Below are 16,147 nucleotides of genomic sequence, written 5' to 3' on the forward strand. Positions count from 1 at the left end.
AAATTTGTTTCTTTCTCCTTAGTCAATGGTTTTTTTAATTTCTATTTTTCTAGCTATCGTGACATAGATTTTCGAATTGTACAAAACAAATGTATCCAATTTTGATCTCGAACGAATAATGTTCCTTATAACCACATCGAACGCGTTTTGGTCGTCGGGTCGAATATTTGAAACGAACGTTCGAACTAATTCTATAGCCAGGGGAGAAGAATGACGAACCGTCTGAAATCATCCGCTAAGAAAATAGATTAACAGTAGATCGTGGAGGGGAGGGAGACCTATGAGACGTTTTAGGGGTGAGGGGGAAGAAGCGAGGAAAGTTGAATGGCGTAACGGCCGGCTGCCCACAGAAGCAACGCACACTTGTCTCCGAACAAAAAACCAGGCCCAAGCATCTGGAGTTTCGAAGGGAGACCCTAGGGTCCCGGGTGTAAAAACTGTTTATGTGACTGGCATGCGTGGGAGCGAGATTTCGCGTCCGTCTACACCGTGTCTCCCTCAAAGATAACGATTATCTTCGCCCGGTCGAAATGATGAAATTGGCGAATAAAACGAAACTTACAAATGTGTAAAATTTATTTTTAAAATATAAAACGATTTACAAACACGTACACGGAACATACACGATGAGGGGCGAGTGATGGTTATCAAGTTAAAATGGAATGTACAAACAGAATGAATGCTCAAATTTCTCCATCAATATTCTATGGTAATCGTTTTCACTTTTAGGTACTCGTTCAGTGCTTCCTGACCAAGATCTTTACCAAAGCCCGACATCTTGAACCCGCCGAAAGGCGCGGCTACATCCGTTTTATTGTACGTGTTGATGAACACAGTTCCAGCCTCGATTTTCTCGGCGAATCTCAATGCTTTCCCGATATCCTTCGTCAGGACACCGGAAGCCAGTCCGTACTCCGTATTGTTGGCCCTGGCGATCATCTCGTCCATCTTCTTCGAGGTGAACTTCGAGATTATCATCACAGGACCGAACGATTCCTCTTTCGCTATGTACATGTTGTCCTTCACGTCAGTGAAGATCGTCGGTTCGAAGTACCATCCTAAACGATCCAATCGTTTGCCACCGTACACCAGTTTCGCTCCCTCCTTGATACCGCGATCAACGAATTCCACGAGCTTGTCCAGATGAGCTTTATGGTTTTGCGGACCATGAGCCGTCCTTCTGTCCAACGGATCGCCCACGGTGACCTTCTTGGTCTCCTCGATGATCCTCCTCACGAACTCGTCGTGTATAGACTCCTCGACGAACAGTCGACCTGTTCAAAAGAGCACAAGTGTGAAACTTTACGTCCAATCGAATCAAGAAAGCTTATTATAGCTATTTTTTCATTGATTATCGTATGTATATATTATTTGTACACTCAGCTGGAGCACAGTTATCGCTAGCAGTGAACGTAAATAATCGGACGTATGAAACATATTTTCATCCTGTCGAGAAGAGTAAGTATTTCTTGCAAGTAGAAAGAGTTAAAAAGTTGCTGTATTGCGATGCATATTCGATAAAAGGTACTGTCGGTCTGCGACAAGAAGGCAAACGAGTCCTCACACACACACATTCTAGTCTACCAGTTCCCCTACCATTGCGCGCATCATTGCTATTGGCCGAGAACGGTGAAGAAAATCGACAGCGGCCAATAGGTGCGGTGATAGGGGAACTGGTAGACTCGAGTGGGGATGTGAACACTCGTTTGCCTTCTTATCGCGAACGAACAGTAGATAGAATTAACATTTACAAACTATTGGGTTGTTCGGAAAGTCATTTCGTTCTGTATTTTTTTTTTTGTGAAAATGAAACACGATTTTTTTAGAGTGTATAAACATCTTATTAAATTATATATCCTCCATTTTGGAAAACGAAATGACTTTCCGAACAACCCAATAGTTTACCCGATCTTTTGTATTTTCAAATATTAAAGTTTCCGTAGCTAGGTGCGTCGAAGTATTGGTCTTCCGTAATGGAGGACTCGAGACTCATCTTTCAAGACGAGTGTCAAGTACCTACGCACACGGATGTTAAAACCTACCAGCGGCTATGCAGTTTTCTCCCTTGTTGAAGAACACGCTGCTCATTCCGATCTTGACCGCCTGTTGAATGTCAGCATCCTCGAATATGACCAAAGGACTCTTGCCGCCCAGTTCCAGCGATACCTTCTTCAAGTTGCTGTCGGCGCAAGATCTCATTATCAACTGGCCGATCTGCGTGGACCCGGTGAAACCGAGTTTCCTGATCAGTGGGTGATCGCAGATCGCGTTTCCGGTTATAGTACCGTTCCCCGGGACCACGTTCACCACCCCGGGTGGGAAGCCAGCTCTGACGACGAGCTCCGCGAACTTCAGGGCCGTCAACGGTGACGCCTGGGCTGGTTTCATCACCACCGTGTTCCCAGCGGCTAGGCAGGCCGCCATTTTCCACGAGAGCATCATCAGGGGGTAGTTCCAGGGTGTGATCAGACCGCAGACACCGATCGGTTCTTTCCGCGTGAACGTCAGGTTGCGATTGGGCCTTGCGTGGGAGATCGGTATCGTCGAACCTTGAATCTTATCGCACCAACCGGCGAAGTACCTCCAAGTCTCGATGGACATACCCACGTGGGTCTTCAGAGCCAACGTGTACACAGCACCTGAGTCCAGGCTCTCGATCGTCGCCAACTCCTCCTTGTGCTCCTCCATCAAATCGGCCAACCTACGAACGCATCGGTATGTTAGTTACAAATTCTTGAAGAAACGACTTTTATCGAGGTACTTCTTTAAAGTGTACAGAACGTATCAAAATAGGTGTGCAAAGACCACAACTCGACTTCGTACCGTTGGATCGGTGGAGATTTGTTTGTTGACGATTGACCTTGACCGGGTTTTTTTTTTTCAAGATCGAATTTGTTTACCGTTGCATCGTACACGTCGAAGTGATAAGGCTCGAAGATACTGGGGGGTCAAAAATGACCCTATCTTTCGGGGAAAGGATGTCGTATCTCTAATAATTCTTAAAGTCGTCTTAGATACAGGGTGTTCCAAAATGTGTGGACGTAATTGTGGAAGGAAATTTCGTATACTAAAATAAACAGAAAAGTTTGTATAAACGTATACCCAGTATGACCGTTTTTTTTTCAGTTACAGGTATTTTTGTATTGTATAGTCGTACCAGTTGTTCGACTGTGGAATTTATTCGAAGGGGGTATCTTCGGTTCAAATATAGACTTTTGAACATTTTATTTATCGCAAAAATTATTGAAAGACGATAACGTCTTTAACGGGGAAATAAAATCGTATTGGGCATATGTTTATAAAAACTTTTTTTCTTATATTTGATATAAAGATATACCCATAAATTGTTGCATACCCTATATCTAAGAAGACTTTAAGAATTATTGGAAATAAAAAAAATTTCTGTCATCCGAAGCTGATGATCCTTCCGTAGATAAGTAAACATGTACACACGTACACGCATAAGTACGTACGTAAATTGCATTTTATCTAATCTCAGAGACATTGACATTCTAGCTTATCTCGTAACATATAATATTCACTGTTGCTACATTTCTATTATTTTGTTATATTGTGAATTGTGTCTTATTTTACTGTCAGTTATGGCCGATAACAAAGAATAATAAATAACGTGCGCATTAATAAAATATAATGCATAAGTGTGTACAGTATACAGGGTGTTCCAGTAAAAATTAGCAGTTAATTTTCTTTTAAACTGTAGGAGCAACGGAACAATTTTTCAAACGAAAATGATATGCTATTAAAAAGGTCATCGTATGGTAGTATCGATTATTTTATAAGTGGAATCACTTAATAGATACGACGGTCGTTTCTGTTATTTATAACAGCAGCTTATATTTTTCAGTTTATCGTCTGATAACACCTAAGACCGTGCAAAGGTTTCCAATTCCTTTCACGTTTTATATCTCGAATCTACCGGTTGGAATCATTGGCAAAGCTTTGCCCTTTCTCAGACTATGATTAATTACTTACGGAACCTTCCAGTTCGAATAGTTATTCGAAGGTGACTAGTCGAAGCGATCGAAGAAGTATTTACATCTGCAGCTTGTAACGTACACAAAGTTTCAAGTTAAACACTTATCGTAAACGTATAATATGTAATGAGAATCGAGGTAAAATCCTTGTCAAGGTTAATGTGCCTAGCAATCGACACTTTAAACAAGACTCGACATTTCTAATCGAAAAACGCGTTAGGTCTCGTCTTCTCCGATTAAAACGAAACCGAACACGTTACAATTCGAATTATATTTCGCTTATATAATAACTCGTTAAATATTGTTCGTATTATACAATACATTAGAATATCAAATTCGTCAAATTTTATCATATTCCACCTTAATCTGGATACTAGGTGGAATTATTGGGTCATAGAATATTCTTTGAAAGTTTCGTTAGAAAATAGACGTAAATAAAAAAGTTTCATCGACGTATTAAGTGTCACCTACATATTTCACCGATATTGGAACTCGGATCGGGTTACGTTGCTCGACCGCCGAGTTTTGAGATGTATCAAGGGGAATCCCCTTTGTAGTGGGGAGGGGATGAACAGACAGTTGCGCCGTAAACCGTTTCTCGCTGTTATTCGACCATTGTTGCAAGTACCAGGTATTTCACCCTATTTGAAACCAAGTTATACGTTTCGTTCAACAATTTCAAATTGTCCGAAACTTTTTTTCAAACGTACGAAAATTTTATGTCGATGTGTCCGTCGATCGATCGGACTTCTTCGAATATTTTTTTTTTTCAATTATCACCATACCGCGTTACTTACTTGAAGAGAAGACTGCCACGTTCTCTGGCGCTGATTTTGCTCCACTCTCCCTCCTCGAAGGCTCTCTTGGCAGCTTTCACCGCTTTGTCCACGTCCTCGGCGTTGGCACTTTCCACGGAACAGATGACGGTTTCGTCATGTGGGTTTATCGAGTCGATGGGTTTTCCGTGACCGTTTACGAACTGCCCGTCGATGAACAGTTGTTTCGGGAACTTCAAGTCCATGTTGTTCGCTCGTAGCTCCACAGCGTCGTATTTAACCTCCTTGGACGAGGTGACGCCCCGCGTCACCAGGACCACCGTCGTGGCGAATTGTAGAAAAACGGGCGCCATAAAAACGTCGATGTTCTGCACCGTCACCCCTAAATTGTCCTTGATTTCCTCGACCAACCGGACGACGTCCATGCTTCCAGCCCCTGAACGTGAAACAGCCGTTCAAAATTCACCATCGAATCGTCGCCTTTAACTCTCGTTCGTTGGGCTCCGGGTCAATTCTGACCCCGTGTAATATTTACGCCACAACCGTAGCCAATGACTCGCTTTTATGCTCGTTGAAGTAAACGAACAATGAATTTACGATAATCGTTTGGAAGTTTGGCCTCCTCGCCAATTTCGATTAAATTGAAATACACTATCAAGGTCATCGTTCTGAACAATTCTCTCCTATACACGTTACCGTCGCTCGGCTTTAGTTTCCGAAATATTTGCAAAACAATATTGATGCTACGATATCGAGGGTAAAGTCGAGAAAAGGTATCTACTAGTGGAAATGGGGTTAGTTTCAAAAGTATTTGGAACAATCTAATCAAATTTGATCTATTCCAATTTTGTCCAACGACACAAGAATTTAGAACGATTAGGTCAGGGTGGATCAGATTTGATCGCAAACGGGGATGCAAGTATTGAGATTCTAAATTCCTCTGTAGTCGCTTTAGTATTTACTCAGAAGCTTTCCGTTGGTAATTCGACGAAATAATACGCTTAGAAAAAGTAGGTGTTAAATATCTGAACAAGAATAATAACGTACAAAAGAATTCCGATTGTCCGATGTGTTCGGAACTCGGAACTATTGTAACGGACACAATGCAATATAAACTGTCGCGCGTATTTTCACGCGTAAGTTCGTACGAGAAAAAGTTCTTCGAAACGATGACCTTGACAAGATATCTCAAGGTCGTCGAAAATCGGTAACGAGGATCAACTTCCGAACAATCACCGAACTTACAAATCTAACAAGGTGGAACTTCGATTCGAGACTCGCGTGCAGTAAAATTCAAACCCTCTCGGGTCAAAATTGACCCGAAGCCCGCCGTTCGAGGATCGCAACGCGTACAGATCCATCGTTCGCTCACCGAGCGCGAAGAAATCGGTGTCGTCGTCGATGTCCGTGTTCAGGATGCCTTTCCAGATACTCTTCAAAGTGTCCTTGGTCTTCAGTTCCTCCTCCGTGAACTCTATCACGAGGTCCTCGCTTTTCTGACCGAATTTGCTGGCATGCATCATTTTGGTGCCGATTTTTATCCTCTCCACGTTCACGTACTTGCCGTCACCGGCGTTTATCAACAATCCACCCTCGTGGACGATACCCACTCGATTGTCCACGGTCACCTCGGTCTCGTGGTCCGGCAGTTGATCACCGTTCCACAAAGTGGATCCATATAGACGAACCTCCTCACCGTTGATCGTTGTCCAGGCACCCGGGTTGCTGTCCAAGCCGCGTATGAAGTCGTGAATCTGCTTGGCGGGTTTCGAACAGACCAAGCGTTGAAGCTCCTTTTTGTTCATCATCGGATCATAGGTAGCTCCCTCTTTCGGCTGGGGAATCATTGGCGCGGAACCTTCCGCCACGAGCTCCACCGCCTCACCCATAGCTTTGACCCCCTCGGGGTACAAGAAATTATTGTACAGACTGTCCACCGTGTCGTTCGGGTCCACCGTGCAGGATCTCTGGATCAAAATCGGGCCAGTATCGAGACCATCGTCCGCCCAAAACACCGATAATCCAGCCGTCTCATCTCCCTCGATCAACGTCCTGAAGATCACGGGAGGAAACGTCAACATATTACTGAGATAACGCACTCGGTCGCGCCTCGTCTCTCGAGCGGCTCATGGGTGTGTTGCGTGTATGTATAACACACCACGAATACACCCGTGCTGCACGTAAGAGATAACGTTATCGCTTACGCAACGAATAAATATTTACTCGCCCGTCCTCTGTTACTCGAATAAGTATGTTACTGGTTAATTAGATGAAATCCTGGTCAATACTATTTCTAGCGATCGTAAAGGCGTGTATCGTAAATGTATTTTCGATAGTTCGTATTTAAAGTTGCACGGACGTTATCGTTTCTCTACGATGTTTTATGGAAATAATATCGTTCGAAACGTATGGAAGTATCTATCACGTTTCAAGATTTTTCGATAACTTTAAGAACTTTCGATTTCGGATAATACACGAACCGATTTGAGACTTCGTACTCGCGAAAGATTCGAATCGTTTCGAGAGGGAGAATTCGAACGCCCACCATCACTCGCGAGACAAACCAGTTCCTTAATCCTTGTGTCAATAACCGGGTACCTGGACACTACGTTCGTACGAAAATTTTCTGCGTTCTTGTTGAAATATTGCAAAACCGTTCGTCAATTTTGGGTTAATTTACGTTCGCGGAACAAAAACATAATCGGAAGGTTTTTAATACGAAAACTTCAAACTTATGTACACGTATACTTCTTCGATAACCGGTTACCCGGGTACCCATATAACGAAAGTCATAATTAAATGGACTATAAATAAAAGTATATATATATTATGGATAAATTATACGAAATGCAAAATGCTCAACTGAAATTTATCGATTAATTTATTTGTTTCTGTACGACTTGTTCTCCGCGACTATTCTCTCGATTTGGTCATAATTTTTCCAAAATAAATTTCACCGGACAGTGGATAATAATTATAGGAATCGCGTGTCTTCTATATTTTTATACAATATTTAATTGGCTTCGAAGGAAGTTACCGCGTAAATTTTTGTTCTACTTTTGTAAGGGAGAAGCTGATTAATTATTATTAGATTTGCAGAAAGTTTGTATAATTTTACTAAATTAAAATTTAAGATAGCCCAAATATTTTAGAATCTACTCGAATCCGTACTCGATGGCTATAAAAAAGTGAAGTTACTCCCGGGTAAAGGTTTTTCACGTTTCTGGTAATTATGTTAAAGATCGTTATTTTTTGCTCGAATTTTCGATACCGGCACTTGATAGATTGTAAAACTGGCTAAAAGATAATTAAAGCGAAAGCGTAGAAACAAAATTGTTACTGTGCGTTTGATTTATCTAGGCAGGAAACGCTTGGAGTACTCGGATACAGTAATTAAATTTAAGTAAATCGAGTGTCGGTGTTGAAATTATTGGAGTTATCGCGGAGCAAGTAGCGATTTTATTCCAAGAATTGTTTCGGGCTTGAGTCGCAAGGCTCTCGACACTATGTATGTAAACATAGTGAAAGTAAACGAGAAAGAAATATTGTGCCGAGTGGAGATGGACGATCTCGAGGACTTCAAAGGAACACCGCACGCACTATAATGAATCATCCGATTACAAGGATTAAAATTTTTTATTTTTCCACTTTATCTTTATCGTAACGATATTGGTGGATTACCGAGGTTCTCCCGATCAAAATGAGTCCAAACACAACGTGAAGGAAACAAACTTTATCCCTAATAAAAAAAAAAATTAAAATAAAATTGAAATTTTCGTAAATAAGCGATTTGACGCAACGCGTGCGAAGTTTCTTCGAAGCGTTCCAGTTCGATCGTCGCTGCACGTCATTCCTTTCTCCCTTTCTCTCGCTACGTCTAATCACTCTCTCTGCTCATAGGGATCGGATTACGCTCGGTCCGAGACACCGAACAGTGGGAGAATGGTGATTACGGGTCGTTGAAATTTCAACGAGCATTACTCCGAGTACTTGGTTATTGACAAACGTAGAAAAAAGTTAGTTATCGACGCCAGGATCGATTGTATCCAATTAACATTCACCGATAACCGCGCTCGTACAAATAACCGCATCGTTATGCCCATCAAACTCCCTCCCGTTTTTATTGTATTGCAACTATCGTAAATCGCGTTAATTGTGTTAATTTCGATATGACTGACCAATTTATGGCGCTCGCCCCGCGATGCCTCGGCAGTAACGACGGATGATAGCATATGGTCTTGTAACGGGGATGATTGATCACCTCCATGGGAATAAATTGGCTGCAGAACGGAAGAATGTTCAGATCGACCTCGATGCTTTTGTACAACTCCAACACTGCCGGTAAGGTCACGCCACCGCTCCTCCATGATTTGATCTTGAACACCGGGATGTCGTCTGCCTTCGCTGAAGCAGCTGGGTTCGAACACAACCAATTGCTTTAGCAAACGCATTATTATTGACGAGACGACAATGTTCGATCAAAGGTATTTTCCCGAAAAATTACCTAAAGGATCCTCCCGGTTTCCTTTATCGGGAATAGTGAAAATCCCCGTGATCTGATGGCCGTTTTGCCTAACTAGTTTGTATACCTCACTCGCGAATGGACTCTGTCCGATTATTGCCACCTTAAGTCGTGCCATTGCCGTCTGGATATGAAGAAAATGTCACACAATCTCACCGTGAAGATTTGACAACGCTATCGCACTGGTTTAGCTCAATTCAACGAAAGATAGACCGAACATGCAATATCCGTTGTTAGTAAACAGTGTACGTCTTGTACATATCCAGTTGCAACATTAGTCTGGTTTGTCGAGAGTAGGTGTTTCTCTGTGTTTTTAAGCAAACTGCAAAGAAAATAGATTATGAGGAGGAAAAGGTCGTGAAAAGCTTGTGCAGGGAAGAAGAGGAAAAAATAAATAAATAATAATGCGTGTTGTTTCTACGATGGACATTTTGTATTGTCAGCTGTAAAGCAAGTTCAACGTCGGCACTTCTACCATATGTTTTGTCCGGACTGTCATCCCGCTACTGTCTACCATTGTTACATAGCTCGGAAAGGGTCGTAAACACTACTGGTGACTACAATATTTATGCCATTATTTACAACTGTATAACCTACGAAGAAAATCTTACCGAGTTCACGGAGTACGCCCGCCAAGGAAGAAAGTATTTCAGAAAAAGCATCGGAGTCTGTCCAACGTTCACTTTTCCAGTCACTCTGATCACGAATTCTCTCGCACTTATTTGACACTATGGTGTACTCACGGCTGTGGATTGAACCGTGCTATAATGCGTCACTTTATATAAGCTGACTACACCGCGCACGAAAGCCGAGAACGTCTCGAGAGTACGCCACCGATTCTCCAGGCGACCTCCTCTTTATCTACGAGTTCATCGATTTTGTTGTTGTTAAATGACATGCGCGTTTCGTTGTATTTCCCCACTAGATTCGAAGAAATCTCGTCAAATAGTGGAACTATGACAGAGCATTATTATATATTTTGTATATTCGCGAATCAACACTGATTAATTTTTTATGTCGAATCCGGCACTTCATTTTCAAACATATTAAATTATTAGAAGACTAAGCGAAATATAACATCCGTAACGATAACTTTCTTGTATAGGAGATAATATTGATTTACTTATCGACTGACTAACGAAAATTGATAACACGTTCTAAAAAAACAAACCGCGAGACAATTACGCCATTGGTAACCTTGTCCCTTAATGTAACGTAAAGTTTGTAGTCCTTAATTTTTTCTATAGGTAATAGAGATTTTCCATAGATCGATCAATTAGGTATTCAACCAGAGTATGTACTTAACATCGGCTATAATAGAAACTGATAACACATTCTAAAAATGTACTGTAAGACAATTATATAATTTTACCCTTGAATTTTAACGGTAAAAAAAATTCATTGATCGGTAAGAAAGCCTAACTGGAAAATTCTAAGGAAATGCACATAACGGTTACTTAAGATTTGCGGAGCTGTTTTGCCAGAACTGGTTATCGCAAAATGGACCAAACATAACCAGTATGAACAAGTTTAATAAAAGATCTTCTATCGATCGGTCGTAGGTCATTGATAAGATGTTTATGCGACCAACTTTATTGCTTGATGTTCACGAAAAAAAAATTATGCAATCATATATCACAGTCAAAATATTAACAACGCAGTTTTAGATATGCATAGAAGGCACACCATTTTAAAAATAATGTACAATCTTTATTACATTACCAATTTACATACAGGGACGATATGAAGAACAACGATGAATGTGTTATATATTATATACTACAGCATGTACATTTATTAATTTTAATAAGATAAAATTAATTGCAAATAAATGAACGATAAATCGAGCGTTCAATATCTGGGTACTTTAAATTCCGATGCGCCGTCCAACACGGTGGAAGGTTTTCTCTTGTTCATAATATTTTGTATCTTTTGCCATTCTCTGTCCAACTCTGCTTTCTCGTTTTTTTCTTTGTTATACTTTCTCGTCCTTCTTCCATCAGCCATCTTTACTCCATACTGGAATGCTGCTTTCGGCAGGGCTTCTTTATTGTTCATGTATTCACTGTATTCCTCGGGCGTGTCGAAGTCCCACCTACCGATGGGACCCTTTTTATTACCAAGGTCCATTTTAGTGTAATCTACCTCGTCGTCCGAATCGTCTATAGCATCCTGCATCTCATCCAGGCCCGGATAACATTCTGCATAGCCTTCTGGCTCCGCGGCTAACTTATTAAGAAGTGCTCCTTTTTTGGGAGCATTACTTTCAAGATTAGAGGGTGCAACACTTGGCAATTGTGGAGCGTTTGCTTTGTCGTCCGTGTCTAAACTACTTTCTGGTTTGTCGAAATAAGAACCTTTCTTCTTATCTCTAGATTGAATCGAGTCCTTTTTACCAATCGTGGGCACGTAGTCACCGATATCACCGTAAATGCTCTCATCCTGAGGCCTTGGCGCTATGTCCATGTCGTTCATGTCATCAGGCCTCGATCGTCCGTCCTTATTCTTCTTTCCTTTTTTCCCATGACGATTACCTTGCCGCAAATAAGACAAAATTTGTGCTAGTTTGTTTATTACAATATCGTTTGTCGTCAAGGTAGGCGTGTTGTCTATCGTGGGTACGTCTGCTTTACTCCTGATCAAAGTCGTCGGTATATCTACGTCTGCATTTTCGTCGTCCAATTCTATTACATAAGCCATACGACCAGGTGTAAATAATTCATTTCTCTCAATAGTTTTGGATTTCATAATCATAACAGTTTTGTAAACATTGCGTCCTATCTTGGTTTTGAATTGCATCTCATCATCTTTCTTTTCAGTTTCCTTCTTATCCTTCACCTTATCCTTTGGCTTTACCAGCTTCTCCATTTCTTGCTCCTGTTCGTACTCCTTTGCCTCAATTTCACTGCGTACCTTTAAAAGTAAACTTATTTTAGTTAGCCTGTATTACTATCAACTAACTTAATTCTTCTTTTATTTCAAATTCTTACCTTCTGAAGAAGAGCATAATCTAATCCTTTCACTAAATGAGTATGTTCCATATCACCACCCAAGAATTTTGACTGTTGGATCATTTGTCTTCTGCGTTCGGCTGCATCCATTCCTGACTTCAAATCTGGTGCAACAGCTCTATATGCGCTTGCACTATTCATCGGATCCTCTGCCTGATAATCTTGATTTGTGCCATCTCTACGTTCCCTAGCTCTGTCTCTGTACTTCTCTGCCAATTCTGCCATTTTATCCTCTTCTTGCTTTTTTAGTTTAGCATAGAAGCTTTTTTTCTTTCTGCGGAGCTCTGCTCGACTGCCACCACTTACATTAGGTGTTTGTGCAGTCTTTGCACTGGCATCTCGAGCAGTACCAGGTACAGATGCTGGTGTAGCCGATGGAACTGATGCCCTTGGTGTCATCAACAACTTCCGAAAGTCATCGTTAGTTAAACGAACGGACATTCCCATGTCCTCCTCCGTTGTTTCTGGCATTTTTGCGTTTGTGGTTTGTTCTCTTTAAAATTTGAGGTTAGTTTATTAACGTAAACGAAATTCCTGAGAAAGTGAACGCCCAAAAACGTATTGAAATGCCAGATCGATGTATGTACACTACATACAATTAATATTGCAAAATTCACAATATTCACTTAAGAAAAATTGACAAACGTCATTTGATTGTTTGATACTAATGTCGCTAAATAAAAGTCAGATCCATCAACATAACGCCGTGAATGTTCTGCCATCTAACGGAGGCCAACGATTTAAAATATATATAAGACAGGTCATTTACCTATATTTTATATAGGTAATACTATATTGTTCTAATTTATTATTATAGTAATATAGTAAATTGTTTATTATAATATAGTAAATGTATATTGTATTCTATTTGTTGTGCATACAATTTTATTCAAAGAATGGATTACAACTTTTTTATAACAGTATTTACAATAAAATAAACAAAATTAGATAAGTATCATCAATTATGTACATCCAGAACATGATAATGAACGTCTATGCAGTCTACATATTTCATTGTTGGCTCTCCTAATTGAGGATTGGCAATGTAATGTGCAAAGCGAGTAATGCCATTACATGCAGCTCCATACTCTCCTTTCTTATTTAATGCAATCACTGCACCAGTGAAGGTCGGATAATGTTCAGCAATTCTGTGAACCGCTGTTGTTGCGGCTGCAGTTGGGCTAGCACCATGACGCATCTCTTCCACAGCCAAGAAACTTTAAAAATATTCATAGTTTGGAATTTTGTGAAAGGTCTGTTTAGTTAACCAAATAAAATTGGCCTTTACCTTGGTAAAAAGCGCATCATAATATCACCTTCACCGGTAGCAGCGGCTGCACCGACATTTTGATCAGCGTACGCACCTGCGCCTGCAATCGGGGAATCCCCGATACGGCCAGGAATTTTATTTCTCGCACCGTTTGTCGATGTACCAGCTGCTATATGACCGTTCAAATCTATAGCAATGACACCAATCGTATCGTGGTTTTCCTCGTTCACGTACGACTTGTGCTCCTCAATGCTATTTTCCATTACACTCATTGAACGATATGGGCCACAACTCGTTTTCGGATCTGGTGCTACATTCTGAAACAAGCAGCATGTAGGTTTTATTAGAAAACAGTTTATTAATACCATTTGAGATGCTTTACCTTCCAAAAATTAGGCTGACAGTTATTGTTTCTCCAATTCATCCACATTTTCCTAGATTCTTCTGTCTGTAAAGACTCTTCTTTAAATCCCATAGTTACAGCAAACTTTGTGGCTAGTTCTCCACCAATCAAAGAGTGTTTTGTATTGTGGAGGACTTTGCGAGCAACAGAAATTGCACTCTTAACATTTCTTAAGAGACCTACACCACCTACATCCATTGTGACTCTGTCACAATAAAATAATTTAATATTAATTTGTAGTTTTTTATTTCAGAGTTGACACACTGTGTATAAATAATCACCACACCCGTCCATAATTAGAGCATCCAATGTAGTTTCTCCAGATTCATCTGGGCTACCTCCATATCCCACTGTTTTTCTGCACCTCTGCTGTTCACAGAGGCTGCAACTTTCTTCTACTGCATCCAGAGAACTTCTCTTTTCATTGAACAATACATTCCATGCTAAAAAAAAATTTAAATCATTAATGTTAGTGTAATGTTCATCTATTATAAAGTACATAATTCTAAAAATTTTATAATTCTAATCTACCTCTTTGTGTTGCATCATGATAATCCCAGGTAATGACAACTAGAGGAATGCTGTTGTTCGAGACAAGTACTGCTTTGCAAGTTATTAAGTAGATACTTGCAAAGAAGCAGATGTATAATAGGAACTTCATACTTAAAGTTTTGCCTTAAGACTGTTGGTCAGTATTGATAATTTGCAGTGTAAATGATCTTTGTCCACAGATGGAGTGGGAATATATCTCTAATGTTATTTCTTACTAACACAGACATCTGACATGTAAGTGTATAATCATTTCATTGTAATTTTAACGTCGAAACATTTTCATTAGGTAATCTAAATTGATATAGATAAATATATTGACGAAATTAAATTTGATTTTAACAATAATGTTATCTTATCTAGCTTATGGGAAAGTTCAACACAATAGTGACTACAGTAGATGTATTTGATGAAGTGCAAACACATTCTTATCAAAGATACATTTATACCGTTGTGAGTTTCAATTTACTTATTATACGACAATTTATCAAATATTATTGGAAGTCAGCATTTTAAATTATCGACAAACTGAAATATTATTTTATTGCACACGTTGTTCATTAATCGTTTCTGTATCTCCCGGTGGGGTATGTAAGGAAAGCTAAAATTCAGATCTGTAAGTCACATTATTACATGTTGACTGCGGATTTATGGCCTAATTTTACTCGGCTTTCCGTTCAAGCGACATGCAATGGCGGGATGTACAAAGTATCAACAAAAGATAACACGATTTTGTTTTATTTTCCGTTTAGGCTATGAGAATGGCACGGTCAATGCCAAATATACGAAGTATACACAAAAGATAATTAGATGGGGAACAATAAAAAAGCGATCATCAAAAGACAATCGGTTAGAAAAAATTACGAAAGAGTGAAGATTATTAGAACAGAAAGAAGTTCGTTGCTTATTCAAGTTTTGTTTTACAAACTTAAGTAATGCATTAAAAACGTATATACATATTTTTTTATATTAAATTAATTACAACATTTATTTCTTAATTTTGATACTGTTGGTTTCTACGAACCAATACTGCCTAAGTGGAAAATTTATTGTTGGTCCCTACAGCCGACATTGCGCTCAACGGTTAAACGCTTATAGGTGTTAGCGCTCGTACTACCGAGTCTAACTGAGAGTTTATACAGGCTTACGCTATTCAATCTATTAAATGCTATAATTTGCCAACCAATAAGGTAATTGAATTATTTTTATCAATAAGGATTGTTCAATAACTTAAAATTCTGTTTCATTTAAACCTTTCTCTCTTGTTATATAGTGAAGTACTTAACGAAAGAAAATATTGATCGTACACAACAATCTTGATAACGATTTTGAAGTGTCGAGTAATGATTACGATACTTGCAAATTGTATCGATACGTATTACTATCGAAACTATCGATATATATAAAATGAAATATATCGATATTATCGGTAGTGATATTGTTGATTAAATTATGAAAATAATTAAATCCAAACATTAATAAAAAAAGTTATTTAAAAATATATATATGAAAGGGAATATAATTATAAATAAAACTTAATTTTAAGAAATGACTGTTTTATTCAAAATGCTAGTCATTGACAGATAATGATCTAATGATCTTAAAAATAACACTTGTGCAA

The 16,147-nt window shown here is 39.5% G+C and overlaps 3 protein-coding genes across 3 annotated transcripts; all 3 read right to left on the minus strand.

Moving 5' to 3' along the window:
- Positions 1 to 558: 558 nt before the first annotated feature.
- LOC143146651 (cytosolic 10-formyltetrahydrofolate dehydrogenase) lies at positions 559 to 10,090 on the minus strand. Its single transcript, XM_076311124.1, has 7 exons — positions 9,905 to 10,090; positions 9,276 to 9,615; positions 8,950 to 9,184; positions 6,144 to 6,823; positions 4,793 to 5,207; positions 2,043 to 2,701; positions 559 to 1,274 (listed from the first exon to the last, which is right to left on the minus strand). The coding sequence occupies exons 2-7, from the start codon at positions 9,409 to 9,411 to the stop codon at positions 697 to 699; spliced, it is 2,703 nt and encodes a 900-aa protein (XP_076167239.1). The 5' UTR covers positions 9,412 to 9,615; positions 9,905 to 10,090; the 3' UTR covers positions 559 to 696.
- A 796-nt stretch (positions 10,091 to 10,886) lies between these two features.
- LOC143146652 (protein Red) lies at positions 10,887 to 12,992 on the minus strand. Its single transcript, XM_076311125.1, has 2 exons — positions 12,284 to 12,992; positions 10,887 to 12,206 (listed from the first exon to the last, which is right to left on the minus strand). Exons 1-2 carry the CDS (start codon positions 12,773 to 12,775, stop codon positions 11,145 to 11,147), a joined length of 1,554 nt encoding a protein of 517 aa, XP_076167240.1. The 5' UTR covers positions 12,776 to 12,992; the 3' UTR covers positions 10,887 to 11,144.
- Positions 12,993 to 13,167: 175 nt separating this feature from the next.
- Positions 13,168 to 15,655, minus strand: LOC143147675 (N(4)-(Beta-N-acetylglucosaminyl)-L-asparaginase-like). The gene is made up of 5 exons (XM_076313142.1): positions 14,509 to 15,655; positions 14,264 to 14,420; positions 13,957 to 14,182; positions 13,593 to 13,891; positions 13,168 to 13,521 (listed from the first exon to the last, which is right to left on the minus strand). Exons 1-5 carry the CDS (start codon positions 14,636 to 14,638, stop codon positions 13,263 to 13,265), a joined length of 1,071 nt encoding a protein of 356 aa, XP_076169257.1. The 5' UTR covers positions 14,639 to 15,655; the 3' UTR covers positions 13,168 to 13,262.
- Between the last annotated feature and the right edge of the window lie 492 nt (positions 15,656 to 16,147).

This window comes from Ptiloglossa arizonensis, chromosome 5 (assembly GCF_051014685.1).
Source record: "Ptiloglossa arizonensis isolate GNS036 chromosome 5, iyPtiAriz1_principal, whole genome shotgun sequence".
Classification (NCBI taxonomy): domain Eukaryota; kingdom Metazoa; phylum Arthropoda; class Insecta; order Hymenoptera; family Colletidae; genus Ptiloglossa; species Ptiloglossa arizonensis.

Bases quoted from the DNA above. Each gene is read 5' to 3' on its own strand.
- LOC143146651 (XM_076311124.1), bottom strand. From the start codon at position 9,411: ATGGCACGACTTAAGGTGGCAATAATCGGACAGAGTCCATTCGCGAGT. The intron at 9,185-9,275 runs GTAATTTTTCGG...GTTCGAACCCAG, and splicing joins AAACCGGGAGGATCCTTTAG to CTGCTTCAGCGAAGGCAGAC. The intron at 1,275-2,042 runs GTAGGTTTTAAC...TCTTTTGAACAG, and splicing joins AGAAAACTGCATAGCCGCTG to GTCGACTGTTCGTCGAGGAG.
- LOC143146652 (XM_076311125.1), bottom strand. From the start codon at position 12,775: ATGCCAGAAACAACGGAGGAGGACATGGGAATGTCCGTTCGTTTAACT. The intron at 12,207-12,283 runs GTAAGAATTTGA...TTACTTTTAAAG, and splicing joins ATTATGCTCTTCTTCAGAAG to GTACGCAGTGAAATTGAGGC.
- LOC143147675 (XM_076313142.1), bottom strand. From the start codon at position 14,638: ATGAAGTTCCTATTATACATCTGCTTCTTTGCAAGTATCTACTTAATA. The intron at 14,183-14,263 runs GTGTGGTGATTA...TTATTGTGACAG, and splicing joins GATGCTCTAATTATGGACGG to AGTCACAATGGATGTAGGTG. The intron at 13,522-13,592 runs GTAAAGGCCAAT...ATATTTTTAAAG, and splicing joins ATGATGCGCTTTTTACCAAG to TTTCTTGGCTGTGGAAGAGA.